Source organism: Oryx dammah, unplaced genomic scaffold (assembly GCF_014754425.2).
Source record: "Oryx dammah isolate SB20612 unplaced genomic scaffold, SCBI_Odam_1.1 HiC_scaffold_27, whole genome shotgun sequence".
In the NCBI taxonomy this organism is placed as follows: domain Eukaryota; kingdom Metazoa; phylum Chordata; class Mammalia; order Artiodactyla; family Bovidae; genus Oryx; species Oryx dammah.
Window position 1 is genome coordinate 91075889 of NW_024070211.1, and position 19870 is coordinate 91095758.

The 19870-nt window shown below is 40.4% G+C and overlaps 1 protein-coding gene across 6 annotated transcripts in view; it reads right to left on the minus strand.

Moving 5' to 3' along the window:
* The window catches only part of NMI (N-myc and STAT interactor), a 20934-nt gene extending 3987 nt beyond the window's left edge, over positions 1-16947 (minus strand). The window contains exons 1-7 of one of the 6 annotated variants that reach the window (XM_040229019.1): positions 16602-16901; positions 12089-12162; positions 8623-8712; positions 7005-7100; positions 4334-4496; positions 1051-1157; positions 780-966 (exon numbers count right to left, since the gene is read on the minus strand). In XM_040229019.1, coding sequence (XP_040084953.1) covers positions 780-966; positions 1051-1157; positions 4334-4496; positions 7005-7100; positions 8623-8712; positions 12089-12148 — 703 coding nt within the window. In that variant the 5' untranslated portion in view covers positions 12149-12162; positions 16602-16901. Of the gene's footprint in view, positions 1-779; positions 967-1050; positions 1158-4333; positions 4497-7004; positions 7101-8622; positions 8713-12088; positions 12482-16601 lie in introns of those variants that run through there. The other 5 variants (XM_040229020.1, XM_040229018.1, XM_040229021.1 and 2 more) reach the window with 5 other exon arrangements.
* Between the last annotated feature and the right edge of the window lie 2923 nt (positions 16948-19870).

Here is a 19870-nt window from a genome sequence, read left to right on the forward strand (position 1 = left end):
CTTACATATATATATATATATATATATATATATATATATGCACATACATATAAAATAAGCTTCCCTAGTGGCTCAGCTGGGGAAGTCTTACATATATATATATATGTACACATACATATAAAACAAGCTTCCCTAGTGGCTCAGCTGGGGAAATCTTACATATATATATATATATCTATATATATAAACACACACACACACACATATATAAAACAAGCTTCCCTAGCGGCTCAGCTGGTGAAGAATCTGCCTGCAGTGCAGGAGACCGGGGTTTAGTCCCTGGGTGGGGAAGATCCCCTGGAGAAGGGAAAGGCTAACCACCCCAGTATTCTGGCCTGGAGAATTCCATGGACAGAGAAGCCTGGCAGGCTATAGTCCACGGAGTCGCAAAACTTCTCTGCCACACACCCACTGTGTGATCTTGGGTGAACTACTTATCTTGCACATGTCTTAGCTGCCTCATCATTAAAATGACTGTAACACCGACATTCAGAGCTGTGCTATGGATCAGAGGAGACATATGTATAAAGCACCCAGCTCCATGCCTGGCAGGCGATAGGAAGGCACTAACACGGAGGGATTTGTTATTTCTAACCTCATTCTTAACAGTATTCCGGAAAATCATTTTCAGGCCACTACCATTTTATAAGGTTAAAAAATCCCTGTTATTATGCTGCCTAATAAATTCCAAAGAAAAGAAGTAGAAAAAATATTTTCAGACCTGGCAGAGCATAATTTAAATGCCAGAGCACTGTTTAACTCTCTCAGTGCCGGAATACCTCCACTTTCCACAAAGGTGATGAGGGCGCTCCGGGTCTGCTTGTCATACTCCACGCACTCCACTTCTCCGCCTCCGTTGCGAGACTTAGAGAAACTCAGTTCTAGCTTGTCTCTCATCTGACTTTCTGGCAGTTCATCAGGAATGTCAGTAACGCTGATTTTCATTTTCGACACTCCTACGTGAACCTGGGAAATTGTTTCATGTTCAGGCATATGGGTGAGAAGTGTCCGTGCTTAATAGCATTCTAAAAAGCTTGATCACCATGTTACCTGGAATTTGACTCCTGAATTTAATGGAACTGGGTTGGCCATGAGCATCACATTTTCATTCTGCACCTGCACATGATGGTGTGCCATTTTGATCACATTTTGGGCAACTGAAAAATAATTCGGCCAGTATTAATTTCCAGTATTTCAATACATTTTTACATGTTTGGCTTAACAAAAAAATAATTCTGGGTAGTTTAACTATCCTTTAATTTTTTTAATTTTAAAAAAGTGTTTTTTTTGGTGGTGTTTATTTTTGGTGATGCTGAGTTGCGGCGAGTGGGGCTTCCTCTCTAGCTGTGGCACCCTGGCTCTAGAGAGTGGGCTCGGCGGCTGTGGTGTGCCGGCTTAGTTGCCCCATGGCATGTGGGGATCTTCGTTTCCAGACTAGGGATCAAAGCTGCACCCCCTGCATTGGCAGGCAGGTTCTTAACCACAGGACCACCAGGGACGTCTCCAAATTTTCTTTAATTTTCAGGGATCTTATTTTTACATTTTTCTTAGGATTTCTAAATGATAATGGTGTTGCCACCATACGAGGATATATTAATGCCAAAATACATCAGCATAAACTTACAATGTAGAAATTCTGAAGTTTAAGAGATAAGCCTGATGATCCTTTAGAAATTCAGTACGGGCCACACCCCTCCTTTCCACCGTTGACAGAATTATCAGCGAATTCCCTCAGTACATTAAAGCACAGCCAGAAATTTCTTCCAGGTTGAGTAAGCTGGGAAGACTTTTGTAGGTCAGTGTCATTCTGACAATTAATCTTTTCATCATTTCTCACTTCTTCTTAATATGTTACAAGCACCATAGAAATAAATATTTGTTCTTATCTCTGTCTTTCCCAAAGATTACATATTAAAGACCACATAGACTTAAATATCAAAGAGTGAGTCTTCATTTTTTTTTGGAAGGTGGGTCATATTTAACAAAGAATTCTACTTTTACTAAAATGCTCTTGAGATCATTCATTAAAAAGTCAATAGCCTTGGTATATTGACCACAAAACTATCAAATCTAATTTATCCGTGCAAATAGGAGAGGCTCTGTAATATAATTTTGCCAAAAATCATTAGCAATCCAACAGCAACTATATGTCAGTTTAAAATGAATGTGGGTGTGTGTTTTTTTAAACTGTGTGACATGAGAGTTTATAACACTTTACTTGTTGATATTGGAGCTGTTTATTCTAATACGTCATGAAGACAAAAGATGCCCAACCCTGGGCTTGTAAACCTCACATGTGTTTATGACAACCAGATAGCACACCACAGCCAGAGAAAGAGAGAAACAGGGCTGGAAAACAGGGTGTTGTCATGTGGGAATTCAGATGCCTCGTACCATGATATGACTCTATAACTTGAATTATAGCGTTTTTGTTGTTGTTAATGACAACAGGCAACAATAACAGAGGAGGCCAACTATAAGTAATACTTAGATGATGACTTTCCCTCCCAATCCCCACCTCTCCCTCGCCCCTCAAACCTCCAACATCTGGTGATCTGACGCAGTTGAGAGGCACTACTTGTATTTCAACCCTTGTGACTCTGACTGTCAAAAGCCAACTCCCATTGATTTGTGTAGGAACCCAAAGTAGTCCCAGAGGAGCAGGACGTCAGAGTCATGCCAAGGGTGGAAGCAGTGACACAGCTATCTCTGAAGAGAATCTTATTCTCAGCATCCCCAGGTGATTTCTATGAGGGATCCCAACTTCCCAAAGCCTCACTTCCATCTTTCCGTTATATCCCAGTGACCACTGCCAATGGCCAACAGGGCTCTTGACCTCACCCTCCATCCGCAGCTACAGGGGTGGAGCCAGGGTGGACAAAAAGTGTGTGCATATAGTGACCTGCCAGAATGCCTTTCTATTTATTTTCAGGCTATAGTAACTAACCGGGCATCAGGAGACATGAGTTATAATCACAGACTCTCAGTACCTAAGCACTGGAAGGGCTTGTGAATGTCTGATCCCACTCATCACTTGACAAATCTGAGAACAGAGGCCCAGATGGTGGCCTACTCAGAGGAATAATGGTCCAGTAGAGAGTACAAGGGTACTCGGGGTTTGGCTCTCAGCTCGGCTGTTTGTCACCTGTATGGACCTTATGCAAGCAAGCTTTTGTTTCCTTAGCTGAAAATTTTCTAGCATGGAGCAATAATGACAACTAACATTTATTAAGTGTTTATTATGTATCAGATACTGTGCTAAGTATTTTTTCAACACTTCTCATTTAATATTCAAAGCAACCCCATGAGGTAGGCATTGTCACAAGGCCTGCCATAAAAACTTGAGATTTATAAAGAACCCATCCCAAACTATACTTCTGTAAAGAGGCAAAGCTGGGGACTTCCCTGGCGGAACAGTGGCTACAGCTCTTTGTTCCCAATGCAGGGAGCCCAGGGTTGGTTCCGGTCAGGAAACTAGATCCCATATGCCACAACTCAGACCTGGTGCAGTCAAACAAATACATAAAAATACTGGGACTTCTCTGGTGGGCCAGTGGTTAAGAATCTGCCTTCCAATGGCAGGGGACATGGGTTGGACACCCTGCTGAGGAACTAAAATGCCACCTGCTGTGGGGCGACTAAGCCTACGCACCACAACAAAGATCCCAAGTGATGCAACCAAGACCCAACGCAGTCAATACATAAATAAAGTGCTGTTTTGGTTTGTTTAAAAAAAGAAGGGACAAAGCTGACATTTAAAGCCAGATTGTCATTAAGATGTCCCCAGTTCTCAAGAGGGTTCCACACCATGGCAAACATCAGGTCCCACTCCAAATCTTTGACTCCAGAGCTCTTTTCATTCTCATGCCTTGTGCACTTAGGTAAATCACTTAAACATCTGAGAATCTGGTTTCTTAATGATGTAAATAGTATCTCTCTCTTATTACTTTTACAGAGTCATGTGAGTATAAAATGAGATCGTGTCTGTCAGAACTCTCTGCTTTGCTACTTTGAAACATTATTACTAGTATTATCATTTGCAGGTAGCAGGAGTAGTATAAAAATGCTGGTATTGGGCATCACAACACGGGTTTGATTTCTAGAGCACTCACATTCTGTGCTAGTGATCATGTTCAAATCACTCAACATCTCAGAGTCTTGTTTTCTGGTCTGTAAAACAGGAATAATCATATCGACCTCAGGGCACCCCTATGAGGATGAGACGAAATGATATAAAAATTCTACAGCAACAGCCAAATATCTACAAAAACTCTTTGGAAGTCCCAGTGCTTTCTAAAGGTAACATGGTCAAGTTTTTGAACATTAGTCATACCTTCTTCTTTTTCAAAGGTAATAAGTGCTTGTCCTTTTTGCAGCTCATAAGGGACTTTTGAGCTCACTTGACATGAATAGGAGATATTTGAAAACTCGCTGTCACTCTCAGGATTCTCCACAGATGTGAACTTTATCTTTGCTTCAGGAATATCCTCATTAATCTAATCCAAACAGAAAGGTTTGATTAAAATCAACACAAGAAGTAAGTTAAGTCCTTCCAATGATAATGTGATCTCATCATCCAATAATTCATTCTCCACTGACTTCAGAACCCCACAGAACGCTGAGTGTGGTCTTATTTAATATCACTAGTAATTGCTTCTTCCCAGAAAAGTACTCAGTAATCTAGTCAAATGCTGATCCTTTAATATTATTTCACAGATGAAATTGTAAGTATATAGTCTCTCACTTTTTCTAATCAATCAATGTTTAAACTGGTCAATATTGTGTGTTGTTTGGTTCTTAAGCCTACATCATTCCTACAGAAAAGTATCTTCTAAACAACTATGCCAATAATAAATAGGCTGTTTCACAAAGGAATCATTGCACAGTATCTTTGGTCTCATTGCAAAGAGGTATGAAATAGACGTGGGTGCATACTGCAGCTATTTTGACAGCAAACTCAGGTAATGTCATCCAAAGAGAAACTCCTAAATTCAGTTCAGTGACTTAAAATTTATCAAATTTAAATTCTCCCTTCCTCAACACCTGTCCATCAACTTTTAACCATTCCCACAACTTAGGTTTATAAAACTGTGAAGGGACACCACTAGCAAGATTTGTTAAAAAAAAAAAAAAAAAATCTGGAGGATAAAGTTAAGTGGTTATACTTCGGTGCTGAAAATCACTAGGATGAACAGGTCTTTGTTGTTTAGTCTCTAAGTCATGTCTGACTCTTTTTGTAACTCCTTGGACTATAGCCTGCCAGACTCCTCTGTCCATGGGATTTCCCAAGCAAGAAAACTGGAGAAGGTTGCCATTTCCTTCTTCAGAGGCTCTTCCTGATCCAGGGACCAAATCCGTGTCTCCTGTGTTGGTAGGCAGATTCTTTACTACTGAGCTGCCAGGGAAGCCCCGAACAGACAGTACAGTCACACATAAATGCACAAATGAGTCAGGTGTTTTCATTTCTATTTCTCATGGTTCTTTTACATGTTGCAAGAAAAAGTGTTATCATGAAGAGATTAGAAACAGCCAATGAGTCATTTGGTCTAATCTGACATTTATTCTACAATTTGACATGTCACTTTGGTAGAATTTCTGATTACCATAAGTCTGATTTCAAAACAATCTGCAGTGTGAAAAGGCAGTGTTTCCCAATAACAGAGAAACATCCAGTATACCCAAAAGTGTCAAGAGCTTTCCCCAGTGAGAGTGAGAATGCCTGCTTCTAGTCCTGAGTGCACCATGGCAGGGAGCAATGCACTCATGGTCCCTAGACCCCAGTTTTTCAGTCCTCTGTGAAGCGGATCAACTGAGCTGGCTGGGTTCCCAAGGCCCATTTGGGTTGTAGAATTCAGTGATTCTAGCTCCGGTCTAAAAATTATGCAGGATCTTAACAGAGACTTCTCTAAACCTCACAAACACAAGAAACCTCACTTTTTATATTTAACATTCTACCCCCAACTTCAGAAATAAAAAGTGATAATGCTTTAAAGTAAGTGTTTTAACAATCTGGGTTTTGATGAAGAAAAAAGGAGTGAGAGCTGTCTAATTCAAACAAAGGAAAAATTAAGAAAGAATGTAAATGGTGAAGATACTCTTCCAATTTTTTTTTAAACTGTGAAACGCACTTAAATTATTACTTGGATGAGGAGAGCAATGAAAAAACTTAGCGAGAAGACCAAGAATTTGATCCAAAAGTGATTGATAATGACCATCACTGGGAGGCTGTGTGTGTTGTATTAATGTATAATGAATATTAAAACATGCATTAGCATAAATGTGTGAGTGAGTGAGTGAATATATGAAGTCGCTCAGTCGTGTGTGACTCTTCGAGACCCTATGGGCTGTAGCCCGCCAGACTCCTCCGTCCGTGGGATTCTCCAGGCAAGAATACTGGAGTAGGTTGCCATTTCCTTCTCCAGAGGATCTTGTGGACCCAGGGACTGAACTCAGGTCTCCCGCATTGCGAACAGACTCTTTACCATCTGAGCCACCCGGGAATCCCAGCATAAATATATAGCAAGATGAAATTTTATGGAGGGATCATGCACCTGTGACCAGCACCCAGGTCAATCATCAGAACAAGACCAAGAACTCAGAAGCTCTCTGGGGTTCCCTTCCAGTTTCTACCTGCCTCTAACAGTAAGCACCATACTAACTTCTAACACTGTGCTTTTGTGCTCTACTTAAGTCAAAGTATATGGTATACCCTCTTTTTCCTTTATTGGCTCAACACTGTGTCTATGAAATTCATCCATATTATTGTATATAGTTATTGCCTGTTCATTTTCATTGCTGTGCAGTATTCCATTATGTGAATACACCCCAATTTATGAATTCATTCTACTATGGAGGGAGAGTTGAGTTGTTTTCAGTTTGGAAAACAGTGGTGACATGAATGATCATAATGTCTTAGAAATGACTTCTGTATCATTAAATTTCTTTTTCTGAAAAAAAAAATAGCATCTGTTAAAAATGAGATACAAAAATAATTAAAGGGGTACCTGAGAGGTCCTGGTGGTCTCTTGTAACTCAGCTTCAAGTTTTTTGATCTCCTCCTTTAACTGAATATTTTCCTTTATAATTTCACTAATTGAATTCTAAAAAATAAAATAAAATAACAGTCCAAATTTAAAGAGCCCCAACCTCATTTTTCCAAATGAGTTAAAGAAGAAAAATTTCTCTCTCTGAACAAGGCAAAGAAAGACATTAGATAGTCTCAGAATAAATATGATCACATGAATAAACACTTGCACAATGTTATACATCAGAAAGTGAAGAGGAGCTAAAGAGCCTCCGGATGAAAGTGAAAGAGGAGAGCGAAAAAGCTGGCTTAAAGCTCAACATTCAGAAAACGAAGATCACGGCATCTGGTCCCATCACTTCATGGCAAATAGATGGGGAAACAGTGGAAACAGTGTCAGACTTTATTTTGGGGGGCTCCAAAATCACTGCAGATGGTGATTGCAGCCATGAAATTAAAAGACACTTACTCCTTGGAAGGAAAGTTATGACCAATCTAGATAGCACATTCAGAAGCAGAGACATTACTTTGCCAACAAAGGTCCGTCTAGTCAAGGCTATGGTTTTTCCAGTGGTCATGTATGGCTGTGAGAGTTGGAGTGTGAAGAAGGCTGAGCACCAAAGAATTGATGCTTTTGAACTGTGGTGTTGGAGAAGACTCTTGAGAGTCCCTTGGACTGCAAGGAGATCCAACCAGTCCATTCTAAAAGACATGAGTCCTGGGTGTTCTTTGGAAGGACTGATGCTAAAGCTGAAACTCCAATACTTTGGCCACCTCATGCGAAGAGTTGACTCACTGGAAAAGACTCTGATGCTGGGAGGGACTGGGGGCAGGAGAAGAAGGGGACGACAGAGGATGAGATGGCTAGATGGCATCATCCACTTGATGGACATGAGTCTGAGGGAACTCTGGGAGCTGGTGATGGACAGGGAGGCCTGGCGTGCTGCAATTCATGGGGTTGCAAAGAGTCGGACATGACTGAGCGACTCATCTGAACCGAACTGATACATCATTATCTGTCGATTTTCCTAGCACTGCCAAGGATTATTATCTCTATCATATAAACAAGGAAACCACCTTTCACGCTTACCAAAGTCACAGAAATGTTTATAGTAGAGCAAGGATTGAGACCCACGTCTTCTGAATCTTAGCTCAGTGCTCTACCAACTCATTCCTAGCTATTTGTGACTCCAAACATGAATTTTAAATTGCACCATAATTGTGGACATATGTTAGTCTGGGGCAATTACAGATTTTTTTTCCACAGTATAACTCAGGTAGTTTAAAGTATAGCCTCCATTCCATCTTGGATCTGATCATATAATTGTTAACAAAGCTCTTAACTTCTAGGTGCAAGTCGAAGAAATGAGAGGAAGTAAAAAAGCAGTTAATGTCAGTTGTGTAAGAGAAAGAATAGAAATGTGATTCTTCTTGTCAGTCTTGAATATTAGAAGTAAAAAAAAAAAAAAAAAAACTGAAAACCCTAATATTCTCCCAAATTCAAGTTAATGTTGGACAAAGACATATGAAACATGCCTCACTGCAAAATCAATAGATATGTCAATTTTTAATAGTACTCAGTAATTTTTCCTTTTTACCTGGTTTTGTTTATCTTTCATAACTTCTTCAGCTTGCTCACATTCCTTAAGAACTTGTTCTTTGTTATCTTCATCAGCTGCCATGACTCCCTATTTATTATAAAAAATAAATACTTCACAAACTACGGCCACTATGGAGAACAGTGTGGAGATGCCGTTAAAAACTGGAAAGAGAACTGCCATATGACCCAGCAATCCCACTGCTGGGCATACACACAGAGGAAACCAGAACTGAAAGAGACACATGTACCCCAGTGTTCATCACAGCACTGTTTACAAAAGCCAGGACTTGGATGTCCCTCGGCAGACGAATGGATAAGAAAGCTGTGGTACATATACACGGTGGAATATTACTCAGCTATTAAAAAGCATGCATTTTAATCAGTTCTAATGAGGGGGATGAAACTGGAGCCTATTATACAGAGTGAAGTAAGTCAGAAAGAAAAACGTCAACACAGTACATTAACGCATATATATGGAATTTAGAAAGATGGTAACAATGACCCTACATGTGAGACAGCAAAAGAGACACAGATGTAAAGAACAGACTTTTGGACTCTGTGGGAGAGGGCGAGGGTGGGATGATTTGAGAGAATAGCATTGAAACATATATATTATCATATGTGAAATAAATAGCCAGTCCAGATTTGATGCATGAGGCAGGGTGCTCAGGGCTGGTGCACTGGGATGACCCAGAGGGAAGAGATGGGGAGGGAGGTGGGCGGGGGTTCAGGATGGGGAACACATGTATACTCATGGCTGATTCATGTCAGTGTATGGCAAAAACCACCACAATATTGTAAAGTAATTAGCCTCCAATTAAAATAAATAAATACTTCAAAAATGGTACATACACACAAAGTCAAAAAGAAAAAATATCTTTTACCCTTTTATGGATAAAACATCTCTTCTTTGCTATATCTTTTCCCCTACCACCAAAGTCTTTATTCTCATGTGAACTATATTCAAACAAATTCTGTATTTCAAATAAGTTTCACATCCATAAATATCTAAAAAGTTCTAAAAATCCTTTGCATTTCAATACCATAATAGCACATAATAGGTATTAACATTCCTTTGTAGTTCTCATCTCAATCATGATATGACACTCCATTTTAAAAGACTTATTATTTCAGTCCTCTAGACTTTTTCCAAAGGCTTTAATTTAAATATTTAATTCTCCTTATTATACTCCAAGAATGTAATGGAGTGAAAATATCTCCAAACACCTTTCCTCTATGATAACAGAGGTTTTCACAAACCTCACAAACTTCCCGAGTTCATACACTAGAACGTGAGAAACAAAATTCATATTTATTTCTAAAAATCTCTGATTGAAATGGCATTCTCTTCAAATATGAATATAGGCAACAAGTCACGTGGCACTTGTAGCACCTGAGACAAAAGTCACCAGGGCGTGTGCCTCCGTTACTGAAGCCCTTGGTCCCTAGAGCCCATGCTCTGCAACAAGAGAATCCAGCACAATGAGAAGCCCAAGCAGAACAACTAGAGATCAGCCCTCCCTCACACCTAGAGAAATGCCCTCACAGCAATGGAGACCCAGTACAGCCAAAAATTAATTAATTAATTAAATTTTAAAACGTCATCAGGACGCAATATAGTTTCACAAACTATTTTAACTCTCCCAGATAGCCTGAAACATTGCTTGTGCTTAACCCTGCTTCAAAATTATAACAGCTATTAAACTCTTGACCATAATAATACAGTCTTATAATAAACTGTAGTATACTGGTAAAGTGGAAAGTGAAGTAAAGTGTTAGTCGCTCAGTGTCCGATTCTGCGACCCCATGGACTTTAGCCCAACAGGCTCCTCTGTCCATGGGATTCTCCAGGCAAGAATGCTGGAGTGGGTTGCCATGCCCTTTTCCAGGAGATCTTCTTGACCTAAGGATCGAACCCCAGCCTCTTGGGTCTCCTGCACTGGCAGGCAGGTTCTTTACCACTAGCGCCACCTGGGAAGGTATCAGTATACTGGTATACATTACTAAATTAAAATTTGCTTTTTAAATAACACTGATAATCATATTTCAATATATTTGGTTTCCTTTATAATTCTCTGTATTTTGTTAGACTACTTAAAAAACTTTTTGAGAAAAGCTCATAGGCTTTATCAAACTGGCATCAAAAGAGTAAGAACTCTTGCCTGCATATGAATTTACCGAAATGGAGAAGTCCCAGATCAAATATGACACAAGGAATATCACCACTATTTTTACCGTTTTAGAAGCATATTAATAATGTGTCTAGTAACACAATCTTCCAAGATTTCAACTGACTAAATTCTCACTATTCCTACAGAACAAACAGAAAAGACAGGTATTCCTCTTTAAAAATACAATAGAAGATTAGCAAAAAATTAATTATGGCTTAGTTTACTCAGTGTGAACCCAAGCAGTGTCCAAAAAATGGGTCATATGGTAATTCTACTTTCAATTTTTTGAGGATTCTCCATAACTATTTTCCATAGTGAATGCACCAATTTACATTCACATCAAGAGTGCACAAGGGTTCCCTTTTCTCCACATCCTCTCAGCATTTGTTAACTCTTGTCTTTTTGATGATGGCCATTCCAATAGATGTAAGATGTTATCTCACTGGGATTTCAATTTACATTGCACTAGTGATTAGTAGGAGAAGGCAATGGCACCCCACTCCAGTACTCTTGCCTGGAAAATCCCATGGACGGAGAAGCCTGGTGGGCTGCAGTCCATGGGGTTTCGAAGAGTCGGACACAACTGAGCGACTTCACTTTCCCTTTTCACTTTCATGCATTGGAGAAGGAAATGGCAACCCACTCCAGTGTTCTTGCCTGGAGAATCCCAGGGACGGGGGAGCCTGGTGGGCTGCCGTCTATGGGGTCACACAGAGTCAGACATGACTGAGGCAACTTAGCAGCAGCAGCAACAGTGGTTAGTAATGGTGCGCATCTTTTCATGTTCCTATCCATCTTTCATATATCTTCTTTGGAGAAATGTCTTAAGTCCTTTTGCCCAGTTTTTAATTGAGTTATTAGATATTTTAGTATTGAGTTTCATGAGTTCTTTATATATTTTGGATATTAACCCCTTATCAGATATACTGCAGCTTTGCCTGTGGCTCAGCAGGTAAAGAATCCATCTGCAATGCAGGAGACACAGGAGACACCCTTTTGATCCCTGATTGAGATCCCTTGGAGAAGGAAATGGCAGCCCACTCCAACGGACTGGATTTTCCTGCCTGGAAATCCCATGCACGGAGGAGCCTGGAGGGCTACAGTCAAAAGGGTGGTAAAATCATGTCAATGTATGGCAAAACCAATACAGAATTGTAAAGTAAAATAAAAAATAAATTTAAAATAAATAAATTTTAAAAAAAAAGGGTGGTAAAGAGTCTGACATGACTAAGCACTGTACATATACATGCATCAGATATATGGTTTGGAAATATTTTGTGTGTGTGTGCTTACCAGAGGTAGAGGGTGGTATGGAAGGTGATTTGGAGGAAAGTGGTCAAAAGCTGCAAACATGGAGCTCCCAGTGGCTAAAGGTACATAAACATGATTTATCAAGTAAGTAAATATGTGGAGGACAATTGGAGCCAGGTTCTTCATTGTCAGAGAAGGTGATTGTAAATATGGAAAGGGAAAAAAAATAGAATTAATGCTACGAAATGGAACTGGAGATATCAGTATAATCTCATGATTTCTGATGGATTGATAGGAAAGTACAGAAATTTAAATATAGGTATAAGTGTGCATATGTGTGATATTTCCCAGTTCTGTCTGCTAAAGGGGCCGGGAAAGAAAGACAATAGCAATGAGCACATTTAGCATCCAGAATTTGGTTTCTAATACCATTCTCAGCTACTAGGAACCAAGGCTATTCAGAGAAATGGCTGTTTCCAGAACTGGGACAGGAAAAGTATAAGACAAGCGTCTTATGATGCCAGAAACCAAGAAGTGCTCAAAGAATGATGAGAATATGTCACAAGAACAGAGTCTAGCTTGAGGGGGTTCTTACTGGGAAACTTTGGGAATTGATTAAGCATAGAGATAAATGACAGTAATAATTAAATCCACTTAGTACTAAAACAGATAGACAAATCGATATTTTTGTGAAAAAAGGACCATTTAAGTAGCTTAAAATACAAGTACTGCTAACCAAATTCCTGGGCAATCTCAACCACGTAGGTGTTTTGAGTACTCACCAGTTCTGGCACTCACCAGCCCTGAAGGAGACCAACAACTTCAGTAGGGGTAACTATCAGCTTGCCCTTTTGCATTGAACATATCAAGCTGATTTTCAAGAATATAAGCACCACAAGGGCAGTGATTTTTGCTTTGTTCTCAAAAGTATGCCCTACTTTATCCAGAACGATACTGGAACAGTACCAAAAGAATGCTAGGGACATAGTTTGTACTCAAGAAATGATATTTTTAAATTGTGTTAAAGTTTCCTTACACTGAGCAACCTGTTCTTGAACTTCACATAAGTAGAATAATTTAGCATGTATCCTTTTATATGTGCTAGAGTTTTAGTGGAGAAGGCAATGGCACCCCACTCCAGTACTCTTGCCTGGAAAATCCCATGGATGGAGGAGCCTGGTGGGCTGCAGTCCATGGGGTCGCTAAGAGTCAGAGACGACTGAGCGACTTCACTTTGACTTTTCACTTTCATGCACTGGAGAAGGAAATGGCAACCCACTCCAGTGTTCTTGCCTGGAGAATCCCAGGGACAGGGAGCCTGGTGGGCTGCCATCTATGGGGTCTCACAGAGTCAGACACGACTGAAGCAACTTAGTAGTAGTAGTAGAGTTTTAAACTCAACATGTTTTGGAGATTTGTTCACGTTATTGCATGTATTCATAGCTTATGCCTTTTTATTGCTGTGTAGTATTCCTTACATGGATAGTTCACACTTGGTTTATCCATTCTCCTGGTGGTGGGTATTTGGTTGTTTCCAGTTCGGGGATCACTATGAAGAAAGCTTCTTAAAGCAAAACAAAAACAAACAAACAAAAGAAGTACTTCCCAAAAAAACCACTTATTAATTTCAAAGTGGAAAAGAGTAAATTTTAGTGAAGAAGCCAGGCAGACGCCACCATAAAGAAGTAGTCAAAGTAAATAATGAGATACATCAAAAGTATCTGACATATGATAGGCCCACCAAGAACACAGCAAGACTTCTGTGATATTCCTGCCAAAGATGCATAAGCTGAATCTAAGAATGAAGAAACAGGAGGCACACTGGCCTGTTCTATTCAAAAGTGTTAAGCACATGAAAGGCAAGTAAAAACTGAGAAACTGTCCCAGACAGGAGGCTAAAGATACATCGTAACTAAACACCATGCATAATTCTTAGCTCTGTTTGTTATACACTATATAATAGGGACAACAGGCAAAATTCAAATTAGATCAAAGGATTAGATGGCATTAATGTACCTATATTAATTTTCTGATCTTGATCACTGTATTGCAGTTATGTAAAGAACACCTTTTTTTTTTTTACAGGAAATAAATACTCAAGACTTCCAGGTTAATGGGTCATGATACCTACACTCAAATAACTCAGGAAAAAGAGAAGTTGTTACTTGTAACTTTTCTATAAGTTTGAAAGGGTTCAAAAAAATTTTTTAAGATACATATTAGTAGTTCTTATTGCATCAACAACTGCAGTCTTTACAACGCTTTTCATCCCAGATCTTACATAATTTAACCCCAACTAGTCTTAGTTGGCTACCTCATGCGAAGGGTTGACTCGTTGGAAAAGACTCTGATGCTGGAAGGGATTGGGGGCAGGAGGAGAAGGGGACGACAGAGGATGAGATGACTGGATGGCATCACCAACTTGATGGACATGACTTTGCGTGAACTCCGGGAATTGGTGACGGACAGGGAGGCCTGGCATGCTGCGATTCATGGGGTTGCAAAGAGTCAGACCCTACTGAGTGACTGAACTGAACTGAACTGAGTTTTATTTAGACATCTCCTGGACCAAGTTCCTTAACCACACTGAACAGCCTAAGGGTTTCTCTTCTCCCTCATGTTCCTCAAGGTCACATCCTCCCTCCCCTGCCAACCTTAATTTCCACTTAATGAAATCCTACTGTTCTTCAATGTCCATCCCAAATTCCTCCCCCAAGTTCTTGAAGTCTTTTCTGATTCCCCCAAATGATGTTACTTCTTCCCCATTACCTCTTTTGGGGAGCTTTATTTGTCTGCTGCTGCTGCTGCTAGGTCACTTCAGTCTTGTCTGACTCTGTGCGACCCCATAGACGGCAGCCCACTAGGCAACTTTTGTCATTTTCCATGACAAGATGGTCATGACCTTGAGGCCAGGGCCTACATTCCCTCTTCCCTGTATCCATTCAGAGCACGAGTTCACATACTAAAAACACTTAATGTTTATAGGACTGCCTGGTATCTTGATTCAGGTATTTGCTCAGCCCCAGACACCTGGGGCATGCAGTGTTCTATGAAATGTTCTCATCACATTTCCAGAAAGCAGAAACTGCAACATTCTTTAACTGCTTTTTTAAGTCTATTCTTAAATGCTTGTAATAAAAGCTCTCAATAATACATTTAACTCATATAAATGGTCTACTACATAATATTCCCAGAACTTGCTACAGCATATCTAGTATCTGGATACTTTCCCTCCTTGATGAATGGCATGTATAGTAATAGCTTTCCTTTTATGCACTCAACAGGTAGGCAAAATAATGGCCCTTTTAAAGAGGTCCACATCCTAACCCCCATAATCTGTGAAAATGTTGGGTTATGCTGCAAAGGAAAACTAAGGTTATAGACTGAATTAAGGTTGCTAATTTACAGCTGACTTTAAAATATAAAGCTCTTCCGGGATTATTGGTGGGGAACAATGTAATCATCAGGGTCCTTCTTCAAAGTGAAAGAGGAAGGCAGAAGGGCAGAATCAGAGTGAAATGTGACAAGGGAAGAATAGTCAGAGAGATGCAATGCTGTTGGTTTTGAGGATGGAGATAGGGAACCACTCCTGAGCCAAAGGAGATGAGCAATCTATAGAAGCAGAAAAGAGAAAACAGGTTCACATCATTAACCTCCAGAAAGGCAGGCAGAGCAGCTAACACCTTGATTTTAACCTAGTGACGGCCACCCAGACTTACACTGAATTTTGTGTGTGTGTGTGTGGTAATCTGGCCAGGTTGCAGGGCATGTAGGACCTTAGTTCCTCGACCAGGGATCAAACCCACGACTTCTGCAAGGAAACACAAAGTCTAACCACTGGACGGCCAGGGAAATCTCTCATACATAATTTTAAGATAAATTTGTAGCTTTTAAGGTGTTACTGAGTCCATGGTAATTTTTATGGCAGCAAATGAAAAAACCAGTACAAATCACCTCCACCTGTTCACCACCTATTTCCCTAAGGCAAATCTTCCCATACGCATGCCTGGCAGCAAAAACAAAGGAAATAAGGCAAAGGAAGGGGGAAAGGAGGTGGAGATGCACAGACATGATTGCTTCCTGTTGTTTTTTAACTTATGCGTGTCGCATAGATAGGGAAACACCACATTCTGCTTTGGATGTCTCTTTAAATAAAATCCCTGTATGTTCTGAAAAATCAGGCACGACTGCCAAACCCTGCGCCTGCCAGGAGACTAAATCTCCCTAAGGAATCTGTTTTCCTAAGAACTTTCTCCAGAGACACTACAGAAACAGTGGGGAAGCACGAACCATTTTAAGTTTCAATTTCCTAAATGAAGCAAAGCAAAGGAGACGGGGTCAGAGGCCGGGGCTGCAGGCAGAAAGCCCCGTGGGCAGGGGGCAGGCGCGCCGCCTCGGCGGCGAGGTGGTCCCCACGACCTCGGCAGCAGGCAGCGCAGGAGGGCGGCGCAGGGAATGGGGTCGCAGAGCCAACGACACCCCACTCTCCGCCAGGCGTTCCCACCAACCCTCAACCCCCCCGGAGTGTCAACCCCCCCGCCGTGTCGCCACTCACGGCCTCTGCAGCCGGGCCCGCTAGGAGCAGGAATGGCAGCGCGGGAAGGGGTCGCCCACTCACGCGCCTCGGCCGGCAGAGCGCCGCGCCCAGGTTCCCGGAAACCTCGCTGGCGGCGCGGGTAGTCGCTGGAACCCTCGGGGCCTGGCTGGAGCCCCCTCGTCCGGAAGCGCCTTCAGCCTTTTTCAAATGGGTGGCCCGCGGATCAACAGTTTGCTTCCTTTTTAAAAAAAGAAAGAATAAAAGGAGAAAACCACCAAACGGTGCTTTTGTTTCAGTCTAGTCACTGGTCGAAAGCCAAACCCGGTTCTCCAATGATTAGTCACTAACAAGTCATACCTATTTTCACTTTCGGTTTTTAAAATGGGTTGGTTTTGGTTTTGTTTGGAGGAAATCTACTCCCAAAGTATCCCCGAAGTTTCCATAAACACTCATTTTAAGACATGTTTTAAAAACCACTCCTTCGGATGTGTATCCCAGGACGTGTTTTGGGAAAATGGGCAGAAACCAAATAAAGTGGCAGTCTCTCTTCAGACAGTAACTCTCGTTGTAATCCGTTGGTCACTGCAACCTTAATCTACAAATCCTCACAGCCAGCACGGAGTCTGCTTTGGTGTGTTTCTTTTGTAACTTAGCAGGAAATTGGAAAAGTGTGGTGTTCAGCTGATTTCTGTGATCCATGTCCCTTGAAACTTTTCTCTGGTATTATTGTGAAGCTTGTAAACAAATACTTCACTAGGTGTGATCTTTTTCTTTGAAACGGAAAACATCTGGTTTATTTCAAAAATGGCAGTGTTTCTGAATCCTACATCACCCCACAGCTGCACTTAACTGTAAATAGGTCAGGGAACAGATGCATGAAAATGACTTCTAGATGGAAATTCTGGTTGATAGTGCTGTATAGTCATATGTAAAACTGACATATTATCTGATAAAAGATTAACCAAAATCAAATTCCTTTATATCAAGAATGTTGATGACAATCTAGTTTACGCTGGACTTCCTAACTGAAAAAAATAAAGGTATATAGACACTTGTGCTCATCAACCCAGTCAAAAGAGCAACAAAACGCTACCTGATACAGCTTGAGAATTACTTTGGTCTCCCTTAGAATTTTATTTTTTATTTTATTTTTGGCTGCACCGTGAAGCTGGTGGGATATTAGTTCCCTGACCAGGAATTGAACATGGGACCACAGCAGTGAAAGCACTAAGACCTAACCCCTGAACCACCAGGAAAATCCCATCCCTTAAAATTTTAGAGAACATGAACTCTGGAAATTATTTAGTTCAAACCTCATTTCTTCTTTTATCTTATTTTTGTTTTTTACAAGAAGATAGTAAGCAACAGGACCATGACCACAATGGGACTCATCTAAGATTGACTCCAATATTGTTAAAGAAAAGGATACAGATAGGAGGGAAGCCATTGGGAGGGAGCTGAAGCTGAGCCATGTGTAACAGTCTGAACTCAACTCAGCAGATTCAGGACTCTGCAAAGCACTGAGGTTCTGAAGATAAATAGTCAGATCCCAGATATATTGTTGTTAATAGTCGTAATTGCAAAGATCTACAGAGAACACCTAAGTATTTTATAAACCTTTTCTGATTTGCCAACAGCAATATGAAACAAGTATTATCCCCATTTTGCAGATGAGGAAACTTAACATGCTGATCCAAACGTAGGCAATGAATCCGTGATGACAGTAATGTCTTTCTCTATTCTCAACCATGAAACCAAACTGTACATTTTGTTCTACAGGGCGTGAAAAAAAGAAGGAATTCTATGGGCACATGTGATTAGGAAATGCTGCATACTGGATTCACACTTGGGAGGTTCCCAATGCACATCCATACATCAAGAGTTTTGAGAAATATTGCAGGGAAAAATTAAAACATACATTTAAAATTTTAACTTTATTTAATCTTGAATTTATCAAACTAACTTGACCTTTAAATTCTTTTTTATTTTTCAAGAAACAGCTATTTAAATCTTGAAAAGTTTCCAGTGGGGCAATTTGAATTATGCTTTACTAATGATGAGGTTGGGGACTTGATTCCTCAAAATATGGCACCTTGGATATTGACTATTTTAAGTGGAAGGAGTTTGAGAAAACAATAGAAGCTCTAAAACAGTTACTCTGACCTTCTCCCCACTATTACCTTTCAAAGAACCTCCTGTGAGAGTTGCTCTCTCTATACCTATAGGGAAGGAGCATTCTTTCTCCAAAGACAAATGGACCCGGAGAAGAATCCTAACAAATCGGCTTTGCTAAGTTTTCCCCAGTTTACTTTGATTACCTCATATTCTGTAACCTATTATATTCTTCCATGACTATCCTCTCTTCATCAAATCTAGCATAAAAATACTCAGGCCTAACTATTTCTGTGGGTCTTCATTTTTTTCCTTTCTTTTCTTTCTTTTTTTTTTTTTTTTTATTGGCTACGCTACACAGCATGCAGAATCATAGTTCCCGGACTGGGGATGAAACTTGTGTTCCCTGCAGTGAAAGTATAGAGTCCTAATAGAGAATGGCCAGCGAATTCCCATGAGTCTTCATTTCCTTTTGAAGACTTCAATGTGATGTAAAACTTACATTAAATAAATTTGTGTGCTTTTCTCTTGCTCTTCTGTCTTTGTCAGTTTCATTTTTAGACCTAGCCAGGAATCCTATGAAGGTCAAGGAAAACTTCTTCCTTCTATCTCTCTACCTACCTGGCTACCTACTTATATATCTTAACATGCCATGTAAATCTACACAGCCATGATGTGAGATGTATATTGTGTTACAGATTTATCTCCCCACTAGATGGCAATGAACTTCTCCCAGGCTTCCCTGTAAATGCACCACCTCACCCCCACCCCCACACAAACATATCAGTGTTACATACCGTCCCACGTGTGCTATGAAGTGTGATACTGGGAGTAGCAAAACACAAAGGAGAAAGGATTTGCTTCTACCTCAAGAAGTCAGGGAATGTTCCCTCCACAGAACAGGTGAAGATTGAGCTGTGTCTTAAAGGCAGAAGCGACTTAGCACACACACACACTTAAAGGCAAGAGGAAGTGAACTGAGATCAAAGTTCAGGTGAAAAATCCTCAAAGAAAGAAACAACTCAGGAGGCACCAAGAGTTTAGTGGGTATGCAAACCACGAAAAAACCACCTGATACCTCTTATGTTATACTCTTTCTTTTAGAAAAGGTCTAGCATACCAAGTTTATACTGCTGTTGCCATGATTTTGGTAATTCTGTTTGCAGTTCATGCTT